Source organism: Schistocerca nitens, chromosome 4 (genome assembly GCF_023898315.1).
Source record: "Schistocerca nitens isolate TAMUIC-IGC-003100 chromosome 4, iqSchNite1.1, whole genome shotgun sequence".
Classification (NCBI taxonomy): domain Eukaryota; kingdom Metazoa; phylum Arthropoda; class Insecta; order Orthoptera; family Acrididae; genus Schistocerca; species Schistocerca nitens.
The window spans coordinates 502,485,189-502,507,221 of NC_064617.1; the positions used below are offsets into that span (position 1 = coordinate 502,485,189).

General features: G+C 43.2%; 1 protein-coding gene across 1 annotated transcript in view; it reads left to right on the top strand.

The window, feature by feature from the left end:
• Positions 1-9,451: 9,451 nt before the first annotated feature.
• LOC126252391 (dynein axonemal assembly factor 11) overlaps positions 9,452-22,033 on the top strand; it is a 226,572-nt gene continuing 213,990 nt past the window's right edge. The window contains exon 1 of the mRNA XM_049953282.1: positions 9,452-9,556. Within this exon, the coding sequence (XP_049809239.1) occupies positions 9,547-9,556 (10 nt within the window). The 5' untranslated portion in view covers positions 9,452-9,546. The remainder of the gene's footprint in view (positions 9,557-22,033) is intronic.

Below are 22,033 nucleotides of genomic sequence, written 5' to 3' on the forward strand. Positions count from 1 at the left end.
TGAGCAAAAAAAAAAAAAAAAGGGGCAGAAATGATGTTTTTGTTGATCTCTATTCCAATTTTTTGTACAAGTTATGGAACTCTCGGAACTAAAGTGATGCAAAACTATGTTTGATGTGTGTGTTATATTATTATTACCCATTCTATTTCATTTGTCAATCATACTCTCAGATTCTATACAGTACTGAGTCTGCATCTGTTATTAGCCCCTCTTGTGAACATAATACACTGTAGATCCCACAAACAAACAAAATGTTCCCAGAGTTTGGAAGAAAACACAGGTCATACCTCTCTGCAAGAAACGCAACAGAAGCAAGTAAAAAAAATATTGTCCTATGTCATTGACAGACATATACTTAATCTTACCAATGCATTCTGTGCTCAAACATAAATAGCTACCACCATCTCGAACAGATTGCTCTCCTCCATGTCAATCAGCATGAATTCTCTTGAAGATAGAAGGTTCATTAACGACGTTTCAAGAATCAACTTTAAATGATGACTCAAGGAATATACTACAACCCCATATATATCGTTTACATAGTGATCGTGAGGACAAGATTAGAATAATTATGGCACACACTGAGGTATTCAAACAATCATTCTTCCCCTTTTCCACTAATGAATGAAATGAGAAGCAACCCTAATAACTGGTATAATGGGATGTACCCTCTGCCGTACACTTCATGGTGGTATGCAGAGTATAAATGTAGATGTAGATGCAGGATTCAAAAAGAATCTGTCATGTGAAACCCAACCTGCAGGCACTTCTGTCATGTGAGATTCTGAAAATCATGGATCAAGGCAGACAGGTGAATGCAGTTAATTTCCGATGTCCAACAGTATTTAACCCAGTACTGTACCTACACATTTAAAGAAGACACCATTGTATGTGGTGTCAAACGGAATTTCTGATTAGAGTGATGCTTACAAAAAGGGAGGATACTCTGTGTTATCTCGGATCAAGAGTCATGACAGGCATAGCTGCCTGAACCATTACAGTGGTCAGCTTGCCCTACACCAATGAAACATTAATCTAGAACGATAGTAGACAAGAGTGCAGTCTCGTTTAAGCATTTATTTGTTACGTGATTAGTTGTCCCCTAATAAGCTAATGTGTTGATGCATTGCATGTAATGACAAAGGACAGTAATTAACACTCTTGATACTGTAACAAATTTTTCCTGGCGTAGTAAAACAGGAGTAAAGACTAGAGCCTACATTTGCTTAAAATATCAAGGATACTGTAGAGGTCTGACAGAATGAACAGTAGGATTTGAGCCATGTAGTATGGCATTGCTGTTGCTCCTACGTGAAATATGCATGCACGGGCTGGATTGAGGAAGGATTGCCATTTGTAAATATGCCCTTGTGCAGTTCAGAGCATCAAGCACTCGCCCTGGAGTAGGGTGACCAAACGTCCCGGAAAACCAGGATTGTCCCGGTTTTCATCCCTGTGTTCCGGTGTTCCGAAAATTTGTTTTGGGACGCTCAAAAGTCCCGGAATTCAGTTTTTAAATACATTTCGTGAAACTTTCTCAAAGTTTTGGGATTTCGCTATATTAAAGGAAATACAACACAAGAAATTAGTATATTTTAGCTTATTTGTGTAAAACCTCCATTGTCCCATACTAGTAATCACACTCAGGCAATAATTTACTTCGAGCGGTACTTTGGCCAACAAGTAGTAAGCTGTATTATTGTAACAGAGCTATGAAACCGTCCGATTGTCGCGCCACTTACTCACACACTCGTTGTCAGAACAGTGTAGTAGTTGAAGTTTTGTCAGACAAACTGCAATAGTTTTTTCTCATATTAGTGGTATTATTGCTGCAGTACTGTGAAACGCAATGCCGAAACTTGCGTGCAAGTTCAGTGAATGTTATTCCAAGAAGTGGAATTTCATTAAGAAAGGTCGTTTTGATTACGAAACAGAGTGTTCCGTATGTAACTGTTTTATTAGAATAAGTCATGGTGGACGTTCCGACATAGTTGATCACATCGGGTCAAAGAAACACATTAACAGATACAGTGCACCGAGCCGCAGTAAAACTCTACAAAATTATTTTGTGAAACATCATTCAAGTAAGAGACGAAAGTTCGAGCAGCCGAGCTTACACTCGTCTACCACACGGTAAAACATCACCAAACTTATAGATATAGTGATTGTACTAATAAGCTTAACAGCATTATGTTTGATGATTCTTCCATTGCAAAAAAGTTTAGTTCAGCAAGAACTAAAGCGTCAGCCATAGTAAAAGGAGTTATTGCTTGCTCCTCAGAGTGTAAAGGAAAGCCTTGAATACATCAAAAAGTCTTCTTTCTATGGGATATCCACTGATGCCAGCGATCATAAGGCCACTAAAATATTTCCGTTTGTTGTTCAGTTTTTCGATATTAATCAGGGAATTCAGACCAAACTTTTGAAGGCGAGTTCCCTACCTAATGAAACATCTGACGAAATTTCAAGATTTTGTATGAATACTATCGAAATGTTTGATCTTGAGAAAAATAAATGTGTGGCATTTTGTGGAGACAACACCAACACAAACTTTGGTGGTTTAAAAAGACAAGGCAAATGCAACGTATTTACCAAATTAAAGGCAACATTGCATGAAAACATTGAAGGCATAGGGTGCCCTGCACATGTTTTACACAATAGCGTGCAGACATCTGCTGACAATTTAAGCTGTGATGTTGAAACTATCGTCATGAAGGTATACTCACACTTTTACATATATACTGTTAGAACAGAGAGGCTTAAGGAGTTCTGTGATAATGTGGGAACTGAATATATGAATGTAATGTGTCACTCGAAAACTCGCTGGTTATCACTGTTACCAGCAGTTGAAAGAGTAATCCGCCTGTTTGAACCGTTAAAAGATTTTTTCCTAAATGAAGACAAAGCCCCCAAAATACTGGTTCAGTTTTTCAGTAACCCTTTAAGTGAAGCCTACGCATGGTTCATTCACAGTCAGCTTAGCACTTTGCAGCATGGGATAAAGGAAATTGAGGGAAGCACGAAAAGTGTAATAGAGGTAAATGATGTTTTGAAAAATACTCTGGAAACTGTTACTAAGAGGAGAGAACAGCAGTTCATTTCTTTTAATGTTAAATCTGTCCTTAAAATAGCAGAAGTATCAGAAGCAGCGGAAAGGAATTTTAGAGAAGAAGTTAACAAGTTTTATGACACTTGTGTAGAATATCTCAGCAAGTGGTGCGCCTCATATTTACCCTCATCGCCGGTGTTTGATTGGGTGTTACTGAAGAGAGTGCCAAAATGGGAAAGTATTGAAGAGACAGTTTCTTATTTGAAGAGTAAAGAGATTGAAATCGATGATTCCATTCTCTTTGATCAGTTCGGCATACTGACAAATTTTGTTGAAGAAAGTCTTCACAAGTGGAATGATGAAAAAAAAACACCATTGGAATGTCATGAGAAGTGGGTGAGTTTTTTTAAAAGCTGTGACTATCTTCAGCATTACTCTGAGTTGGTAATAATTGCAAGGTATTTATTTGCAATCCCAGCCCATAATGCCAATGTGGAAAGAATATTTTCGTTCATGAATATCCAGTGGACTGATGAAAGAAACAGAATGGAGGTGGACTCTCTTGAAACAATCCTGCAGATCCTGTACAACTACAAAATGGATTGTGCCGAGTTTTATCACTGTGTCTCAAAGAACAAAGACATGATCAGGAAGGTTGGAGGCAGTGAAAAATACCCTTTTCTCCAAGTACAGTCAATTCCATCTACAAGTGCTCAGTAATATTAAAGCTCATGTTAATATTAATTGATTAAAAGTTGAATGGCTGTAAAATTTTGTAAAATCGTAATACATTTCTTTATTACTGTATACGTTTATTAAATGTCATTAATTATACAGATAATCTAGATTATGTCAATCTTTTGTATCCTCTTATTAGTTATAATAATCGGGTTAACAAAATGTATCAACAAAACATTAATATTTAAAATTAAGAAACCTGGGTACATGTGAAATGAGGTGTCCATTGGCACCCGAGTGAATGTGTCCCGGTTTTCACCGAAAATAATTTGGTCACCCTACTCTAGAGACGTAATTAAAAATAACAAGTTTCCCGTGGCAGTTGTCGCCATTTCGAGTTGAAATGGCATGACAAAGTCCTGGATCATTGCACGATTGTACAGTGGGTGCAGCAATTCAGGACAACTGCATCTTTTGCAAAGATGGAAAGTCCAGGACAGAGAAGGGAACCGGTGTCCAACAGGATGAGTGAATGAGGCGCATCAAGCACTCTTCCATAGTCCTCACACTTCTGCTGTCAGACAAGCCCTGGCGCAAACAATGGCAGATCATTCCCTGCAGCTCATCATCTGCGACAACCTGCACATCCACCAGTATTTAATGGAGGTCATACAGAAACTAAATGAAGAGAATAAAGTTGCGCTAAAAACCTCTGCCTTACGCTTGCTGGTTTATTCTTAATTATACAGAAAGAATAAAGTGTACATCATACATTCTCATACTGGGACTGAATTCAGGGTATGATATGCACAGCTGTGTAGGAGATGCTATTGAACATGCTGAATCAGTTGATAAAAGCTTTTATTCGCCACCTCGAGGAATGCACCGTAAGTGTTAGCGCCCATCTTTATGGTGTTACATTCAAAACCAAGTAGAGGGTGTATATGATATACATGATGAATCACCTAAACCTTGTACCACAAATAAAGCAGAAATGGATAGTGCTATTGGTGTATGGTTTTCACAGAATGGATTGGTAGTTTACGATTTTTAAGTGCAACAATGCCTATTGACATTAAAAAACTAAAAGTAGGATAAATTAGAATTTCAGTGGTGTTTTGCAAGATTAACTTGTATTGTTTATGAGATATCGAACTTTGAAAAGTTCTCACACCGATATGTATCAAATATCAGTGATAGCGTACCCTAAAGTACAACACAAGCACATACAATAGTTATGTGAATTCTGACCAATAACGAGACAGCTGACCATCACAGGTTGTGTTCAAAATGAGCAATGGTAGTGCCAATACACACTTCCAATCTGGTGTGGGATGACTGCTGCACATGTGCTAGCATTTCAGTGGAGATATCTGAGCATACTACAGTAATACGTCGTTGCATATCATTGGGTGTAGTTGGTACGTCGTTGTGGCCAACTTCTTTCAGCTTTCCCCACAGAAATAAATCTGCAGGCAACAGATTCATGGAACTGGCCACCCAAGGTATAGGTCCTCTGCATCCAATCGAACTATTTGGAAACAAATCATGAAGACCTGCTGTGGTGCTGTGGTACATCATGCATTTTAGGCTGGACAGCCATCATATCGGTACAACAGATCCCTCCTAGTCTGCAGGGGTGCGGGTCACCTGCAACAGCAACATAAAATTAATTTTCCCCTGTTTTGTCATCACTTGTTTCCTTATGTTAGGTTGTCTAGGTGCTACACTACCACTTTCATGTAACTAGTTGAAGAGGTTGATAAATAATTGCCGAGATGATTGATGTCTATTGGGATATCTTGCCACATACGCCATACAAGAACAAACTGCTTTCTTCCTGCACTTTGCACTCACCATACACCATCACTCCATCTACTCGGGGCTGCCGAAACCAGATTACGTAAACCAGTTTCCCAATACCGCTTCTAAAGCCCGGTCCACACGCAACGATCTGTCTGCGCAGACATCGGCGCAGATGTCTGTACATGCAAAAGATCGCTGCACATGTGGTGTGTTCACACGACACAAACCCCAATCTACTATTCGCCCGCCATCTGTCGGTGTAGAAAAGAAATATCAGTGGCAAGCGACTACGCTCCCCGAAAACGTCAAAATTTAATTCAGTTATTTTGAAAAATAGAAATGGAGGAAGTTCTGTTGTGGTCTGTGTCCGCAACTTGTGTTGCAAAAAACATGCAGACCAACTGCAGGAAACAGAGAAAGCGGTCAAAATGGTACAGACAGTGGCTGCTAAAGCGAAAACAGTTTTGTCACGTAAATTTACTGCTAGAGTTGCAGGGCGAACCTGTTTTGTTTTACATAACCTCGTGTTCCATTTCCTCGCACATTGGCACTCCAATCTCATCTTCAATTGTACTCCTGCTTGGTCTTGGCGTTTCTTGATCACTAAGAAAGCCAAGTAGATCAAAATACCATAATGTTGGCTGGTATACTTGATCTACTCCTACACCAGATCTTCTAGATTTCTGAACTTTGGATAACTCTTTTCGGTAAACAGTTCGCTGACAGACTAATTTACTTGACTTGCCTTCATGAACTCATCCTTCAGGAAAGCGTAAATAGCTTCACATGTGTTGGGTATTATTTCACTGAATGCTTGTTTCGATATTGCAGATGAAAATTCCAAATCATTGTAGCTCCTACCTGTTGCTAGGAATCTTAATGTTACTGCCAGGCGTTCATGAGGAGAAATTGCCCTTCTCATACAAGTACTTTTTCTCATAATATGAGGGGTTACATGCTTTAAGAGATAATTATAAGTTTCGACACCCATCCGCAAATAATTTCGCCAGTTCGCAACGAAATTATTTTTTTATTACCGTTTCTCTGTTTGCCGAGGCGCCAACTGCCCGCAATTTTTCAATTAGAGCATTGTATGCTGCTGTCTTTTTGTCTCGGTCACTATATTCTTTACTTTTAATCTTCCATAAACATGGGTGGTTTCTGTATATTTCAATGAATTCACTTACAAACTCTCGAGAACACTGACGAGTATCAGCCATTTTAATGCCCTGTGCACACAAATACAAACACTAGACTGAGCAAACAGCTGTTTCGCGCCAGATTTGCGACGATCTCCTGTCCACACGCTCCAACTTGTCTGTGCAGATGTGGTTTGAACCAACAGATTTGAGAGGTTTCGCTCAAACCTCCAACTCCAACTTCCAGGTTTGCACACACCTCAGGTTGGTGCAAATCTTCTGTCCACACGCAACGATCTGTCTGCGCAGATGTGATGTGCGCGTCTGCGCAGATGTGATGTGCGCAGACATTTGCGCAGACAGATCGTTGCGTGTGGACGGGCCTTAAGGCGTCATGCAAACAATTCAAAATCGATTCTGGAAATCTGCTTCTAGTTGCCAGTTTTCCTGTTCTCCAATCGATTTGCGCTCCCATGTAAGAGCAAGCGGTTTTGAAACTTGCTTGGATTGTCAAGTTGCGTCTTGTTTTCAGAATATTTCGTTAATATGGACTTATTGTGCGGTGAAGGCGAAACAGAAATAGTAGACAGAGCATGAAGATGTCTATGAAGGGCAATAGGCAGATTCCGTATTTCTATATTTCTGGAAAGCATTTGGCATGGTGCCCCACTGTAGGCTGTTCAAAATGGTTCAAATGGCTCTGAGCACTATGGGACTTAACATCTGTGGTCATCAGTCCCCTAGAACTTAGAACTACTTAAACCTAACTAACCTAAGGATATCACAAACATCCATGCCCGAGGCAGGATTCGAACCAGCGACCGCAGCAGTCTCGCGGCTGTAGGCTGTTAACGAAGATATGAGCATATGGAATGAGTTCACAGATACGTGAGTAGCTTGAAGACTTCTTAAATAATAGAACCCAGTATGTTGTCCTCAGTGGCGAGTGTTCATCAGAGACAAGGATATTATCAGAAGTGCCACAGAGAAGTGTGATAGGATCACTGTTGTTCTCTATGTACGTAAATGATTTGGTGGAAAGGGTGGGCAGAAATCTGTGGTTGTTTGCTGATGATGCTGTAGTGTATGGTGAGGTGTCGAGTTTGAGTAACTGTAGGAAGTGACAAGACAACTTAGACATAATTTCCAGTAGGTGTGATGAATGGCATTTAGCACTAAATGTATAAAAATGTAATTTAATGCGGATGAGTAGGATGATCAAACCTGTAATCTTTGGGTATAGTATTACTAGTGTCCTTCTTGACACAGCCAAGTTGTTCAAATATCTGTGCATAATGTTGCAAAGCGATGTGAGGTGGAATGAGCATGTGAGAACTGTGTTGGGGAAGGCGAACGGTCGACTTCAGTTTATTGGGAGAAATTTAGGAAAGAGTAGTTCACCTGTGAAGAAGACCGCATGTAGGAGGCTGGTGCAAACTATTCTTGAGTATTGCTCAAGTGTTTGGGATTGAGGAAAGGTATCGAAGAAATTCAAAGGTGGGCTGCTAGACTTTTTACTGGTAGATTCGAACATCACATAAGTGTTATGGAGTTGATTCGGTAATTCAAATGGGAATCCCTGGAGGGAAGGCGACGTTCTTTTCGAGAAACACTATTGAGAAAATTTAGAGAACTGGCACTTGAAGCTGATTGCCGAACAATTTTACAGACGCCAACATACATAGCGCGTAAGAACCACGAAGATAAGATACGAATAATTAGAGCTCATACGGAGGAATTAGCCGTTTTCCCCTCGCTCTATTTACGAGTGGAACAGGAAGGGAAATAAGAAGTTGTGGTACAGGGTACCCTCCGCCACGCACCGTACGGTGGCTTGCGGTGTATCTATGTAGCTGTAGATGTAGATTTAGGCTACCTGTAATATTAAAGTGAAGAGAAATAACGATTGTGTTGACTGAATCAGAAACTGTATCAGCTGTTTTCCAGACGCCATATTTAACTTAGCTAGCAAATCCGCTTCAGAGCTTAACATGTAAACACGACAGCGAAAAACGGTTTCCGAAATTTGGTTTTCGTCTTTCGGAAGATGTATCGCATCTAAAGGTAGTGCATGAGTATGTCGTCGACTTCTTCTGCCACGTCCACTTGAGACCTACTGTGGAATACACAAGCACACTATGGGCACGCATAACACTGTACCCGGCAACTACGCAGGTTGAATGGCGCAAACAAATGTCGGTGTGGTTACGTTTGAAAATACGGTATCTCGTAAACGACTCGCACCACAAACTTGCAACAAACATCATTGACATTCTAATGTGCCCTACTTTTAGTCTGTTAACGTCAATAGTCACTGTTTCATTTAAAAAAATGTGTTTGTGCACAAAAAGTACCCTTTCTCTGTTTATAGGCTGACAATACTAGTCCCTGACTACCAATCCATTCTGTGGAAACCGCACATCAATAGCACTTTTCATTTTCTCAATATGTGCGCCATGTTTTAGGTGATTCAGCCTGTATAATAGAATGCCAGTCTTGTTTTCAACGCGTCTTTCAACAAATTTGTTTCCAGGTTCTGTACCATTTTATCTATCCATTCTGGGGGGGGCCCATGTATTAAAAAGCAATTTTCACAACTCATTACTTTCTATGTGACAAGAATGACAGTAAGCATTATGGTCTAAGAAACTATCATAATTCAGTATAGTAGCACGTAGTGAATAAATGTTAAATTACATTATATGAACAGAGGAATCAATGGTTTCGTGGTTATTTTTTGCTTCATAATGCAGTTGTTGATTTCCGCTGCTAAGTAACGACCTCAATTTCTCTCGGTATCGTGCTCTGAAAGCGTGCATTTTTCTGAAAGAAAGGAAATATTTTACTACTTCGGTTTGTTTCTAACTTAAAGAAATGGTTAGAAGTAAGTACCAGTAACAATATTTAAAACTGTAGTAACTAGCAATAGAGTTGAGACAAATTAGTTCGTTATTCTAGTAGTTTACAACACTCTGTTCCATGTTACTCATTCATAAAAACAATGAAACGTGTTGCCGTCTCTAAAAGTAACTTATAACTGTGGAAATCGAGATTTTATTGCCTATTCACTGACGCTTCTGCTCTCTATATTCACCTGCAAAATCGTTACGAAAACTAGGTTCAAAAATAAAACTCACAAACTCCAAAACCTCAGTGCCGATGTCTCCTGACGTGATGTCTTCCAACATTTGTAGTAAAGAACAAAAGATCGTTGAGGTTTTCCTGGAAAATACAGGAAACACAACATCTACCGGTAAAGAAAAAAATAACCCACACAAAATCCACCACTGACACCATTTTATTCATATTGCATCTAAATCGAGTCTTTGCCATTATATATTACCGGCACCAGTATGTAAATACCTGTGTGACTGATTAATTTCACCCCTCGTTTTAAGTATGGCTGTCTTTTTGCTTTTCACAGTACAGTCAATAACGATGTTGAAAATGCTTTAACATTAGTACCGGTATTGCAGTTATTTGCTCTCTTTGTTAAAATATAGGTTAAATGTTGATGCGTTTTAGGATTAGGTCACTCAAATGTAGAATTATACTAAAAAGCTGCCAAGCAATGCCCCAAAATATAGTTGAATATCGTCGATCACAGTGCTACAGTGTGCCTCATTAAATGTTTATTTTAAATCACCAGCGCTATTGCGCGCCTTTGACAATGTAATATTGCAAAGAATGATTCAGTTGTAAAATTTCATACATTCTCGGTCGTTACTATTGTTTATTTATTCGTCCTTAGATCATTCAGCGCAACTTTGGTGGGCGTGTCGTTCAAATTACGGAAAGTAAGGCGGCCATTGGCTTATCGAGGGAACATCCCATCATTCATCTTAGCAACAGTGGACACCCCGAATCTGGATGGGGGGTACGAACCACGCTCCTCCCGAATGCGAGTCCAGTGCATTAACCATGGCTTAGCCACCCCACTCAGTACATGAATTTTAAGGAAACCACATGTAGATAGTCAACAAGCAGATTACAATATTCACAAGAAATAAAAATCAATGCTATAACTCAAATATAAAACTTATGTAAATATTAATACACCCCTGAAAAATTTAAACACGTTAACACATTATATTACATTGCTGAAAAGTATAATGCACAATCACTTCCCACAGTACAAGCCCATTCATGACAGTCTTGCAACAAATCCCTTCCCTGCGATGTGTTGGACTGAACTTGAAACAGAGAAAGCAGAAAATCAACCGTAGGAGCATTCTTATGCAAAGACAAACACAGCATAGATGGCACCTCTGTTAACAGATTAAGAAGTACTCTACAATTAAAATGAGGACATAGTATTTGTGTAAGCTGAAATATTCGTTTACATGGTAGTATCACTTCTCAATAAGAAATTATTTTAACTCTACTCTAAAAGTAATTTCCTTCTCCAACCTCTTTATAAATGTTGGCAATACATTGTATAGAATAACGCCAAAGTGCCCCACATGTCTTTGAATAAGAGTTGTTTTTTTGCTAGCTTGACATGGAGGGACTCGTAGTTGTGATTGTCATATAGAAGGTAATAACTATTACACTAATAGCCATTAAAATTGCTACACCACGAAGATGACACGCTACAGACATGAAATTTAACCGACAGGAAGAAGATGCTGTGATATGCAAATGATTAGCTTTTCAGAGCATTCACACAAGGTTGGCGCCAGTGGTGACACCTACAATGTGCTGACATGAGGAAAGTTTCCAACCGATTTCTCATACACAAACAGCAGTTGACTGGTGTTGCCTGGTGAAACATTGTTGTGATGCCTCGTGTAAGGAGGAGAAATGCGTACCATCACGTTTCCGACTTTGATAAAGCTCGTATTGTAGCCTATAGCGATTGCGGTTTATTGTATCGCGACATTTCTGCTCGCGTTGGTCGAGGTCCAATGACTGTTAGCAGAACATGGAATCGGTGGGTTCAGGAGGGTAATACAGAACGCCGTGCTGGATCCCAACGGCCTTGTATCACTAGCAGTCGAGATGACATGCATCTTATCCGCATGGCTGTAACAGATCGTGTAGCCATGTCTCGATCCCTCAGTCAACAGATGGGGACGTTTGCAAGACAACAACCATCAGTACGAACAGTTCGACGACGTTTGCAGCAAATTGGGCTATCAGCTCGGAGACCATGGCTGCGGTTAACCTTGATGCTGCATCACAGACAGGAGCGCCTCAAATGGTGTACTCAACGATGAACCTGGGTGCACAAATGGCAAAACGTCCAGGTTCTGTTTACAGCATCATGATGGTCGCATCCGTGTTTGGCGACATCGCGGTGAACACACATTGGAAGCGTGTATTCGTCATCGCCATACTGGCGTACCACCCGACGTGATGGTATGGGGTGCCATTGGTTACATGTCTCGGTCACCTCTTGTTCGCATTGGCGGCAATTTGAATAGTGGACATTACGTTTCAGATGTGTTATGATCCGTGGCTCCACCCTTCATTCGATCCCTGTGAAACCCTACTTTTCGGCAGGATAATGCACGACTGCACGTTGCAGGTCCTGTACGGGCCTTTCTGGATACAAAAAATGTTCAACTGCTTCCCTGGCCAGCACATTCTCCAGATCTCTCACCAATTGAAAACGTCTGGTCAATGGTGGCCAAGCAATTGGCTCATCACAATATGCCAGTCACTACTCTTGATGAACTGTGGTATCGTGTTGAAGCTGCATGGGCAGCTGTACCTGTACACGCCATCCAAGCTCTGTTTGACTCAATGCCCAGGCGTATCAAGGCCGTTATTTCGGCCAGAGGTGGTTGTTCTGGGTACTGATTTCTCAGGATCTATGCACCCAAGTTGCGTGAAAATGTAATCACATGTCAGTTCTAGTATAATATATTTGTCAATGTATACCCGTTTATCATCTGCATTTCTTCTTGGTGTAGCAATTTTAATGACCAGTAGTGTAGTTTGCAGGATTCCGAGAACAGCCCTTGTCATCAGAACACATCTGCATATGTACAAGAAGGGTACTGTAAGCATACACAAATACAGGCTTGCAGTGAGGCATTGAAGAGTCGTGTGACAAGATTCGAACAGGCCTTTTCTCTAATGATGAGATCGAAGATATCTGTTTCATCTTTGACCTTGTTTTGTTATACACATGACCAGTTTCGGGAAAATTATATTCCCATCTGCAGGTGTACCAGTTTACTGAAATAAGGGAGGAAATACAGTATAAGTCCTTGTAGTATACATGGTATTAAAAGCTTTTCTAATTTCATTTAAATTACTATCAATTTTACTCCAAAAATCTATTACATAATCTATGCCTTTCCACTTGCTGGCTATTTGGTCTGCAGCTGCAGAATTCATTTTGTTTTGGAAGAAAATCCACCAAGCAACTATGATTTTTATGAAATTAATTAGCAGACTGGTTTCAAAAATTTATGGTGATATACTAATTATTTTTGTAAAAATAGCAGATGCTTGGTGGATTCCTTTCCTTCGCAAAATTTCATTCATATATTCACACATTATGAGTGCATAGTTACACATAACAGCTGAATCAGCCCACTGTAGAAACCAGGAAATTGATTCATCGGTAGAACCCACTGGTGCAGCATTAAGTATGGTAACTAAATCATCACACTCAAACACAGAAATTCAAGAAATTAGAGTTCAGAAAAGCAGCTACAAATAACTCCAGTTAGAAAAGGAAAACAATGAGAAAGGAAACCAATGAGGACTTCACCAAGAGTAGGATCAGTTCCACAGTGCTTAGTAATTTTTTTATACCACAAGCAATGAATAAGAGAAGATGAATTTAGCAAGGAAAACTTATGCACTGACAGTCACCACCTACAACAGATTTTCAAGATCTCAGCTGTCAAAAAAGGGAAAATAACTTTAAGTCTTTTACCAAAACATTCAATACCTAGACAACAAAAACTTAGAAGTGAAGTGCTCCTGAGTGAAACACAACTAGATGTACTATGCGTTAGTGAGCATAAGCTAAATGAAGCAGAATTCTGCAATCTAGTAACAATTTTGATGCAGTTAATTGTTTCTGTAGGTCAAAACATGAAGAGTGATGTGTTGCTGGGTATGCATTAAAAGGAATCTGATAGTGTGCAAGGTACAGTGTATTGTAAATATATTAACTTTCAGCATGCAAAGAAAGACACTGGATTATTTCTGACATAATTGACAAAGAATTAAGGAATGTCTGCATTTGCTGATCTCCTAGAAACAGCATTGGAACATTTCTATAAAAACTAACAAAACTGTTAGTGAAGTTTGAAATCAAAAATATTGTAATGTTTGGAGAGCACAACACAGATAAAGAATCAAAATCCAAACAAGAGTGTACAGAAGCATTACTACAGTGTAAGTTGAAAATAATAATAAAAACACCTACAAGAGTGAGTAATCAATGCTGTACAATTATTGATAACATTATCTCCAATACTGTTGATAGTGATTGTGTAGCAGAAGTCCTGCAAATAGCAATCTCTGATCTTATATCTAGAAAAGTAACAGCTTTAAGGTGGAAACAAGGCAGGATAAGGGAGAAGTTAGCATTATCAGTCAACAAAATGTGAGCATCTTTAAAAATTACAAAGAGGACAAAAAACTGGACTGAAACTATGTAGGGACAAGACACAAATTAGATGTATGATGGATTTTGTATTACTCTGAAGAATAAGTTTCATGTAGCCTGACCCCTGTCGACATAGGTAGTGAATTATCAGAGTAATGGAACTCCACCCTACACTAAGGGATCTCAAACAAACAGGGAATTTTGATAGTCGTTAACATTATAAGAAGATGTACAGGGAATTAATGAGAGAAGCAGGAATGAACTCACCCAGGTGATAAACACATTTCTCCCAATGAGAGGACCAGTTTGTTGATACCATCACTGTAGAATGTTGACTTTGTTGATAGAGCCACAGCCTCACCTCAGCTTGCAAGGCTTCATCACAATCGAAGTGAAGTCCTTGAAGATGTTACTTGAATTTTGATCAAACAATGGAAAATCCAGGATGGAATGTAACAATATTATGAAAAAGATAGTTGTTACTCACCATATAGTGGAGATGCTGAGTCACAGATAGGCACAACAAAAAGACCATCACACAATAAATTTTTGGCCAAGAAGGCCTTTGTCAAAAATAGACAAAGCACACAAGCAAAGCACACAAGTTGAAGTTGATTTACGGATGTTGCAATAAAAATCAACTCTGATGATGTTGTCTGTAATGTTGTTGATGTTGATTTTCAGTTGTTGCCATAAAAATCAACTCTATGTGGCTCATCCTTCACATGGAATATGGTGGCCCAAGGACGCCATTCCCCACTGCATTCATTGTAACATTGGGATTGATCAACATGTCTCTTGACCTGCGGCTTTCGTAATGAACCTCACCTAATCTTATGCTGAGTCTGCCTCTGACACTTTCCCCCCTGTGGGTCCGGGGGTAAGAATAGGCCCGCGGTATTCCTGCCTGTCGTAAGAGGCAACTAAAAGGAGTCTCAACTGTTTCGGCCATTAATGTGATGGTCCCCATTGGGGTTTGACCTCCATTTTTCCAAATTCAACAGAAGTACGAGCCTTTTGGGGAAGGACACCTTACGTGGTGCACCATCAGTCCTCTGTGCCCTAAGACCTTGGCACTCTTTATCGTCTTGGCGTCGTAACTGCACCCTCCATCCCTCATTTTGGGCATACACATCTGATGGATTGTGTAGGTTACACCATTAGTGTGTCACCATCTGCACCCACGATACCTATGGACTTCCCATGGCACCCAATATCCAGCACGGTAGCCAGCCTGTTGTGGTGGGGTCGTCATGTACCCTCTAGGTTGTAGCCCCCTGACAACACAGGGATCGAACTGCCGATGCCTGAGCTGGCACCTCCCCACGTAAGCCAAGGAGTAGATGCTCGTCTCTCTGGGGCATCAGGACTCCCGGCAACGGCCATCCTGCCAGGTGGCCTTGGCTGTGGCTGTGTGGCGCCCATGGGGAGAGCCCCTGGTCGGAGTGGGTGGCATGGGGGCCGATTCCCCCCATTGAAGCGGGTGAAGTCTGAATCTGGTGGTCGCACGGCCACCAACGTCTCTAAGTGCGGTAAGATGGAATTTAATGCTGTGACATATAACCCCAAATCGTTCCCTTCCCTAGCCACGCCATGGGAGGAACGTAGGGCTGTGGACAGACAGGAGCCGTATTCACCGTGATACCTTGTGTGCAGCAGAACTGATGGGGATTCGTTTTTGGGGACTAAGCCTCTCTTCTTTGTTCACCATCTTGAAGCTAAGTTTGGGGAAGTGGCATCTCTTTCCAAAATGAGGAGCGAGGCCATTCTGATACAAGCAGTTTCATCTGCACAGTCACGGGCATTACTCGCCTGTGAGAAGCTCTGTGACATCCCCGTTAACGTCACTCCCCATAAGTCCTTAAATTTGGTCCAGGGGATTATCTTTCATAAAGATCTTCTGCTACAGTCTGATGACGAGCTAAGGGAGAACCTGGCACGACGAGGTGTGCACTTTGTCCGTCGTGTCTTTAGGGGGCCCAAGGATAATAGAGTCGCTACTGGTGCCTTCATCCTGGCCTTTGAGGGTGACTGCTTGCCTGAGAAGGTCAAGGTCATGATCTACCGGTGCGATGTCAAGCCATATGTCCCGCCCCCTATGCGATGCTTCCAGTGCTGGAAGTTCGGACATATGTCCTCCAGATGCACTGCCAGCCCCACGTGTCGTGATTGTGGACGACCTTCACATCCTAATGCTCCCTGTGCTCCGCCTCCCACCTGCGTTAACTGTGGGGAGCATCATTCTCCCTGCTCGCCAGACTGTGCAGTCTACCAACGAGAGTGGAAGATACAAGAAATTAAGACCCTGGACCGTTTAACTTACCAAGACGCAAGGAAGAAGCTAGAATGGCTCAACCCCACATCTATGTTGAAGAGTTATGCTGCTGTAACTCTGCCGCCACCAGTTCCTGCAAAGACTCCCTTCTCATTTGGCCCACAGAACAGTCAAGTTATGCCTGCCCCACCGCTGGTAGGGGCCACTCTCTCTTCCACTACTCCCAAAACACCCGGTTTGGGAGCAGTGGACCCTGAACAACTGGGGACATTCATCCCCACCTCTCAGGCGGAGAGGCACCAGCCTCCTCCAGCTGCTCAGCCGGAGAAGCGACAGCCTCCTCAGGCCTCACTCATTCGGAAGGGGTCCCTTGGGGGAGTCCCTTCCAAGGACTTTACCAGTGTCTCACAAGACGCTAGCCAGTGGCTGAAGAAGCCACCAGCTGCTGGTCGAAGGGCTTCACGCCCTTCCTCTGTTCCTGACAATGCGTCAGGAAAGCGCTCCCAGCATGCGAACCCTCCTCCCAAAGACAAGAGAGAGAAGATGAAGCTCTCTAAGAAGCATACGGACCCAGTGGTTCCCGCGCCACCGCTTCCTGTCAGCTCAACCTCTGAGGATGAGGTCGAGCTCTTTGTGTCCCCTAATGACCTGGATCTCGCCGTCTGCTCAGAAACGATGGAAGTTGCGACGTCAGTCACTCAGTCGGTGGCAGCATGTGACTCTGTGAAGTAATTTGCTTTTTCAGTGCCTTCATGCCCCTACAGGACACGCTTTGTACAATCCTCCAGTGGAATTGTGGCGGTTATTTTAGCCATCTCCCTGAGCTACGACAGCTTCTAAGCATGACACTGGCTTTCTGCATTGCCCTCCAGGAAATCTGGTTCCCGGCAATGCGGACCCCTGTCCTTCGTGGTTACAGGGGCTATTACTGTAACCGTAGTGTTTACAATAGTGTGTCAGGTGGAGCCTGCGTGTATGTCCTTACCTCTGTATATAGTGCTCCCGTGCCCCTTCACACATCATTGGAAGCTGTGGCTGTCAGAGTAAGGACTACCCAGGACATAACCGTCTGCAGTGTCTATCTCCCTCCAGGTGGTACAGGCCCCTGGCTGAATTGGTTGCACTTGTCACTCAACTCCCCACACCTTTTCTTCTCCTGGGGGATTTTAACGCCCACAATCCCCTGTGGGTTGGAACGAAGATTACTGGCCGAGGCAGAGCTGTCGAGAATCTCATCTCCCAACTCGACCTCTGCCTCTTAAACACTGGCGCCGACACACATTTCAGTGTGGCGCATGGCACGTTCTCGGCCATAGATCTGTCGTTGTGCAGCCCAGGGCTTGTACCATCAGTCCACTGGAGAATCCATGACGACTTGTATGGTAGTGACCATTTTCCCATCTTCCTTTCACTACCCCAGTGTCGCTCCCATGAACGCTTGCCCAGATGGGCATTTAGCAAGGCCAACTGGGACGTGTTCTCCTCTGCTGCCACTGTTGAATCTCTCCCCCATGGTACCATCGATGTGGCGGTTGAGACACTGACTGCAGCGATTGTTTCCGCTGCGGAACATCCATTCCTCGTTCGTTAGGGTGCCCCTGGCGAAAGTCAGTGCCTTGGTGGTCTCCGGAGGTCACTGAAGCCCTTAAAGAACGTCGGCGTTATTCAAACGTATCCGTGCTCAGGTCTGGCGGCTCATCAAAAAGCGGAAACAGGAGTGCTGGGAGAGGTACGTTTCCACCATTGGTTCCCGTACTTCACCCTTCCAGATGTGGATGAATATTGGGCGCATCTTTGGATTGCAGCACTCTACAGGTGTCCCAGGGCTTACCATCAACGGGGCGCTATGCACTGATGCTGATGCAATCACCGAGCAATTCGCTCAGCACTATGTTCGGGCCTCTGTGTCAGGGAATTACCCGCCCGCGTTTCGTGCACTAAAACGCCGGGAGGAAGGCAAACGACTTTCTTTTGCTTCTCGCCACCCTGAGGCGTATAACGCCCCATTTAGTTCGTGGGAACTCCATAGCGCCCTGGCACAGTGCCCCGATACAGCCTCTGGGCCAGATGGCATCCACAATCAGATGCTCAAACACCTGTCCCCGGACTGTCAGCGATGTGTTCTTGCCATCTTCAACCGCATATGGGGCAATGGTGTCTTTCCGTCACAGTGGCGAGAGAGTACCATCATTCCGGTGCTGAAGCCTGGTAAGGACCCGCTTAATGTGGATAGCTATCGGCCCATCAGCTTGACAAACACTCTGTGCAAGCTACTGGAACGTATGGTGAGTCGACGGCTGTGTTGGCTGCTCGAGTCTCGGGGTCTTCTGGCTCCGTGCCAGAGCGGCTTCCGTCAGGGTCGTTCCACCGCCGATACTTTGGTCTTCCTTGAGTCTGCAATCCGCACTGCTTTTTCCAGGCATCAACACCTCGTCTCCGTCTTTTTCGACCTCTCCAGATCATATGACACGACGTGGCGGTACCATATTCTCGCCACGTTGCATGGGTGGGGTCTCTGGTGCTCTCTCTCCAGTTTTATTCAGAATTTTTTATCTGTTCGGACATTCCACGTTAACTTGGCACATCCCATAGTTCACTTCATGTCCAGGAGAATGGCGTTCCACAGGGCTCTGTATTGAGCGTGCCACTTTTCCTTGTGGCCATTAATGGCCTTGCAGCAGCAGTGGGTTCGTCTGTCTCACCCATGTTATATGCTGACGATTTCTGCATCTTTTTCAGCTCCTCCACCATTAGTGTTGCAGAACGTAGGTTGCAGGGAGCCATACGCAAGGTGCAGGCATGGGCCATAGCCCATGGGTTTCACTTTTCTCCTGCGAAGACTTGTGTTATGCACTTTTGTCGGCGTCGAACTGTCCATCCCCACCCTGAGCTCTATCTTCAGGATGCCATGCTCAGGGTTGTTGACACTTGCCGTTTTCTGGGATTGCTGTTTGATGCCCGGCTTACTTGGCTTCCACATATTCGTCAGCTCAAGCGTCAGTGCTGGCAGCATCTGAATGCCCTCCGCTGCCTCAGCAACACAACTTGGGGTGCAGATCATAATACGCTGCTGCAGCTCTACAAAGCCCTCGTGCTGTCCCGACTGGATTATGGGAGTGTGGCGTATGGCTCAGCGTCGCCCTCAGCGTTGCAACTGCTAGACCTCGTTCACCACTGTGGGGTTCGACAGGCGACAGGAGCATTCCGCACCAGCCCTGTTAATAGCCTACTTGCTGAGGCTGGGGTTCCTCCACTTCGCGTTCGGCGTCAACAACTCTTAGCCAACTATGCTGCCCACGTCCGTTGTTCACCCTGTCACCCTAACTACCGTCTCCTTTTCGCTAATGTGGCAGTCCATATCCCACACCGGTGGCCACAATCAGGCCATACACTTGGGATCCGTGTTTGGTCACTCCTTAGTGAACTCGAGTCTTTGCCTCTTCCATCTGCTTTTCAGGTCCACCCACATACGCCCCCTTGGTGTATTCGTCAGCTGCAGCTTCGGCTGGACCTCTCACGATGGCAAAAAGATTCAGTTCCTCCTGCAGTCTTGTGCCGCCAATTTCTTGCTCTCCTCGATGCATCCCGTGACTAAGAGATTATCTATACAGATGGCTCGATGGTTGATGGCCGTGTGGGGTACGCTTATTCTCATGCGGACTATGTAGACCAGCGCTCCTTGCCAGAAGGCTGCAGTGTTTACACCGCAGAGCTCACAGCCATTTTTCGTGCCCTTGAGCATATTCGTACGAGCACTGGAGAGTCCTTCGTCATTTGCAGTGACTCTCTCAGTAGTCTACAGGCTCTTGACCAGTGCTACCCACGCCATCCCATTGTTGTTGCTATCCAGGAGTCCGTTCATGCTCTTGAACAGCATGGACGTTCGGTGGTATTCATATGGACCCCAGGACACGTTGGGATAGCGGGAAATGAACTCGCCGACAAGTTAGCCAAAGAAGCTACCCGCAAACTGACGTTGGAGATTGGCCTCCCGGCAACTGATCTCCGATCGGTGTTGTGCCGTCAGGTCTTTGGGATGTGGGGAGACAAATGGCGCACTCCGTCTGCACCCAACAAGCTGCGGCGAGTAAAGGAGACCACGACTGTGTGGGGTTCCTCCATGCGGGCCTCTCGCAGGGATTCTGTTGTTCTCTGCAGGCTCCGCATTGGTCACTCTTGGCTGACGCACGGTCATCTGCTGCGTCGAGAGGACCCCCCTCATTGTCGCTGTGGTGCAAACATGACGGTGGCCCATATGTTGTTGGAATGTCCTCTTTTAACCGCTCTCAGGCAAACTTTTAATCTCCAGGGTGATTTATCATCTCTTTTAGGTGACAATGTCTCTATGGCAGATCGGGTTTTAAGTTTTATTCGCGCAAGCGGCTTTTATAGGTCCATTTAATTTTATTACATCACCCTCTTTTGAGCTGTATCTTTTAATTAGTTTTGTGTTGTAATTCAACTCCACCCTAATCTTTTAGGTTGGAGGTTTTAATGTGTTGCAGAGTGGCTGGCTCATCCCTTTATTTTCGTGATAAGCCAGCCACGATCCTCTGCTGTACAGTTTTAATTCCCTCTGCCTTTCTTTTCTATGTTGTTTTCGTTGCTGTGCTCCATTTTCCATGTTGCTTTATTATTGACCTTGAGGCTTTTCTTCCCCCGGAGTTTTTCTTTTAGTGCTTAGAATGACTAATGGATGGTTTCACTGTGCTCTGTGTGTTTATGAAACAAGGGACCGATGACCTATGCAGTTTGGTCCCTTTAATCTTTAAACCAACCAACCATCTCTGACACTTTTACCTGTTTGTAGATTGATTGAGAGAAGATAGAATGCTTGCATAGGTTAATATTCTCGGAATGAATCGTGAATGTGTTATGCTGTTTTTCCATCATCTTTGTATGCATGTCAGTAGATTGTACTAGGTCTATTGTTATACGTACACTGTGCCCAAGGAACAACTGTGCTGGTGATATCTCATTCTAGCCTGTGGCATTTTTTCTGAATGGCCGGAGAAATTTATTTAAATTTACTTGTAATGTAAATAAAGGAACAAGCAGTGCCATTCATTTTAATGATTTGTACATGAGCTGCATGTAGGTAATTCAGAATTGCTTTCTGCTGTTCAGTTATTATGATGACAAAGCAGTCAGCTACTAATGTACACTTAGCTTCTGGTGGCTGGCTTGTATCCAGCACATTCTAAGTTCTTTCTTGCCTCAAGTAGTTGTACAATCCCAAAATCTGCTTGTTTCCGTGTCTTATGAAACACATGATCCACTTGTACTGGCACTTGTCTGACACAGTACATATTGATCACATTCTCATCGGCTATTTCTGCTTCAGCTCTGCTTTTGTTGTTTTTGGTAGTGGCATATGGAAGCAATGGTCTGCATTTGTGTCGTACTTCGTTGGTTTGAATTCGACATCAAAGTTGAAATTACAATGATAATCAAAACAGGTCACCATGAAATTAATGCATAGTACAGGTAATTATTTCTACAGAAGTAAA